Source organism: Galeopterus variegatus, unplaced genomic scaffold, assembly GCF_000696425.1.
Source record: "Galeopterus variegatus unplaced genomic scaffold, G_variegatus-3.0.2 Scaffold380, whole genome shotgun sequence".
Taxonomy (NCBI): domain Eukaryota; kingdom Metazoa; phylum Chordata; class Mammalia; order Dermoptera; family Cynocephalidae; genus Galeopterus; species Galeopterus variegatus.
Genome location: NW_007726491.1, coordinates 390,634 through 394,404, shown reverse-complemented (window position 1 = coordinate 394,404; position 3,771 = coordinate 390,634). Strand labels below are relative to the sequence as shown.

General features: G+C 48.1%; 1 protein-coding gene across 1 annotated transcript in view; it reads right to left on the bottom strand.

The window, feature by feature from the left end:
- BDH1 (3-hydroxybutyrate dehydrogenase, type 1) overlaps positions 1–2,965 on the bottom strand; it is a 42,501-nt gene extending 39,536 nt beyond the window's left edge. The window contains 1 exon segment of the mRNA XM_008568147.1: positions 2,824–2,965. Coding sequence (XP_008566369.1) covers positions 2,824–2,965 — 142 coding nt within the window.
- Positions 2,966–3,771: the final 806 nt, after the last annotated feature.

Genomic DNA, 3,771 nt, shown 5'->3' with positions numbered 1-3,771 from the left:
GGGGATTAAACCTGCAACTTTAACTGCATTAGGGGTGGTTAGTACAACTGTGTGTGGCCCTGTCCAAGTTAGCTTTAAGGGAGCCTTTTTCCAGTTTTTTACCCATACTGTGTCACCAGGTTGGAACTGATGTGCCCAACTTCCTAAAGGAATGGGAGCTCATTCCAAAACTGTTTTAGATGTCTGTCAGAGAGTCCTGGCCAGTGGCTGTAAGTACTGTGATGTTTCTATCTGCCCCAACTGGTAAGGATTCCCCTGCAGTCTAGCTATAAGCAGGAGTGGTCTCCCATACATGATCTCAAAAGGGGAATATCCTGTTGACCCCATCATACACTGGGCCTGCAACAAGGCTAAGGGAAGTATATCTACCTAGGGTAGCCCCATCTCCTGGCAAAGCTTGGCTAAAGTGTCCAGTTTATGCATTCCACTTTCCTTGAGCTCTGTGGCCAGTATGCTGTGTGAAGCTTACATCGTATCCCCAGCATTTTGGCCAGTCCTTGAATGACCTCTGCAATGAATGCTGGCCCACTGTCTGACCCTATAGTCAGAGGGAGTCCATATCTTGGGAAGATTTCCTTTAAAAGGGCTTTTGTGACCTCCCAGGCTTGCTTGGAATATGTAGGCAGTGCCTCTGTCCATCCCATGAATGTACATATCATTACTAACAAATACTTATAGCCCTGCAGGACTTTACTTCAGTGAAGTCTATTACCAGGTCCTTGAAGAGCAATGTCCTGACTGGCTAGACTCCAGGGGCTGGCCGGGGCCCTTGCTTGGCATTGTTTTGAATACAGGTTGGGCATCGGGAGCTGATCTGGCACAAAGGGAAGCCAATCTTGGAATGAAATAGTAGTGACTCAGCATGGTCTCCAGGGCTGTTTTTCCCCATTGAGTCACTTTGTGATACTCCAGGACTAGGTCCATTTTTCCCCAATTAGTCAGTCCATGATACTTCAGGACTAGTCAGTGGGCCAGTTGTTGAGGAATCATTAGTCTGTTGTCTGGGAGTTTCCACCATCCTTCAGGGATTTTAATTCCACCTTCTTTTTCTGCCCATTGTGTCTCTTCCTTTGTGTACTTTAGTTGTTGTGTTGTCTCTGGCACCAGCGTGATCTCGGCCATCTCATTCTGGTCTGTAGTAGGCTCTGTTTGGGCAGCCGCTTTCTTGGCTGTCTGTTTGGCTAGCTGGTTTCCTTTAATGATCTTGTCAGTCCCCTTTTGGTGTCCTCTACTGTGTATAACAGCCATTTGGGTGGGCGCCCATATTGCTTCAAGGAGCTGGAGAATTTCTTCCTTATATTTGATTGTCCTTCTTCCTTTCCATCTTGGGGAAAGGATTTTGCCTCTATAACCTCTTTATGGGTTGTTACTGCATATCTGGCTCTTCGTTGTCCTTCCTGTACATAACTGCTCTGGGTTGGCCAAGGGTAAGTCAGTCAAATCAGGCCTGCTGAAGTATAGTCATGGTCCAGGGAGCTGGACTCAGCAGGTAGGAGTGTGGCTGGATTCCGATTCTGCACTGTTTCAAGGTTCACCTGGTGGTTTTCACAGAGGAGTCATTGATAGTAAGTCATCCTGGAGTTAGTCAGCCATTTGTATCCCTGACTGTTGGAGTGGTCACCACATGTGGGACCTTTACACTGAGATTTTGTCACAAAGTGAGTTTGTCCACCTCTTGGATTAGGGTGACCGTGGCTGCCAGGACCCACAGGCAGGGTGGCTAGCTGGCTGCCATGGTGTCCAGTTGTTTGGAAAAGTATGCCACTGGCCTCTGCCAGGGTCCTATGGCCTGGGTGAGGACCCCCAAAGCCACATGATCTCTCTCATGTACAAAGAGTTTAAAGTCCTGAGTTATCTAAAAGTCCAAGGGCAGGAGCCTGTGTTAACAAAGTTTTGACTTCTAAAAATGCATGTTCTTGTTTTGGACCTCACTCTAGGGGTTCCTTCTCAGCTCCTTTGATTACCTCATAGAGAGATTTAGCCTTTTCTGAGTATCCCGGTATCCAGATTTGACAGAAGCCAGCACCCCCGAGGAACTCCTGGACTTTCCTCTTGGTGTCTGGTCAGGGTATGGCACAAACAGCATGTTTTCTTTTTATTCCCAGCAAGCAGCATCTTTCAGAGATGTGGTACCCTACGTATCTGACTTCTGTTGACATATCTGAGCTTTTTCCCAGGACACTTTATATCCTAAGTCAGAGAGCAGGCTCAGTAGGGTTCTTGTTCCTTCCCAGCAGTTTTTCTGTGTGGGACTAGCCTGGAGGATGTCATCAACATATTGAAGCAGGGTGTAATTCAACCTGTCTCCTGGGAAGGCAGCTAGGTCTGAGGTTAGCACTTCTCCAAAGAGCATAGGTGAGTTTTTGAACCCTTGCAGCAATCTAGTCTAGATCAATTGAGATTTTCTCCCTGTGCAGGTATTTTCCCATTCAAAGGTGAACAGCAACTGACTTTTGGGTGCCAGTCAGAGGCAGGAGAAGACATCTTTGAGGTCAAAACAGGAGAATCATCTAGCCTGTACAGGGAGCAGACTCAGAAATGTGTAAGGATTGGGCACCATGGGGTGGAGGGTGACAGCTGCCTTGTTCACAGCGCACAGATCCTGGGCTGGATGGTAACCCTTTCCATTGGTTTTTTTGACCAGCAGGAGTGGCGTGTTTCAAGGTGACTGACATTCCACCAGGATCCCTGCTTCTTGTAACCAGTGGACATGTTCTTGGATTCCCAGTTGAGCTTCCTGAGGGACCGGGTACTGTTTTATCCTGACCAGTGTTGCCCCTGGTTTCAGCTCTATAATTATAAGGGCATGGTTCTTTGCCATACCTGGGGGGTCCCAATTCTGCCCAGATGGAGGAAAGTCTCTGAAGAAGCAGTCTCTTAAGAAGTCTGATGGTCCTGTGTTTGAGTCTTCTTTGGCCTTGGTGTATAGGCACCATTCCTCTTCTCTGGGCACTGTTACAGCCATCACTAAGGTCTTTTGGTTATTTAAAGTCAAGCGAGCTGCTTCACTGGGTGTGAAGGTTATTTGTGCCCCTAGTTTTCTCAGCAAATCTCTTCCTAGTAGGGGTACTGGACAGTCAGGCAAATATAGGAATTCATGAGTTACCCCATGACCCCCGGTCTGCTTGTGTCTCTGTAGCACCAATAATAGTGGCTTTTTGGCCTGAGAATGGAGGCACTGGACTACTAACTACAGAGTGTTCTGCTCTGGTATCCACCATGAAAGTCAGTGGTTGGCCCCCTACTACCATTTTGACCATAGGCTCCTGGGGGCCCAGGAAGAGGGAGCCCAGTCTCCCCTAATCTGAGTCTATCCCTGCAAGGCCAATGAGGTTCTGGAACTCTTGGCTCACCAGTTCACACTCATAATTTTTCTTTTCAGAGTCTGTCTTGTCTTGGAACATTGGTTGGGGTCTCACCTCCCTTTTGGGGCACTCATTTTTCCAATGGCTAAACTCCCTGCAGAAAGCACACTGGTTGGACTGTAGGGGTGCACATCTGCCTCCTCAGCAGGGGTTCTTCTTCTTCTTCTTTGATGTGGAGTTATGGTCCAGATTGAGTGCTGCTGCCAAGAGTGCTGCCTTCTGTATTAGGCATCTATCCACTTCCTTCTGGGCCTCCCGGCCACAATTAATGAATACCTTGTTGGCCACCTCCAGGAGTTGCGTGGCATTCATCCCAGCAAACCCTTCCAGTTTTTGAAGCTTGTGATGGATGTCAGCACAGGACTGGGCCACAAGGGCCACATTGACCATCTGTTGGTTCTCATTT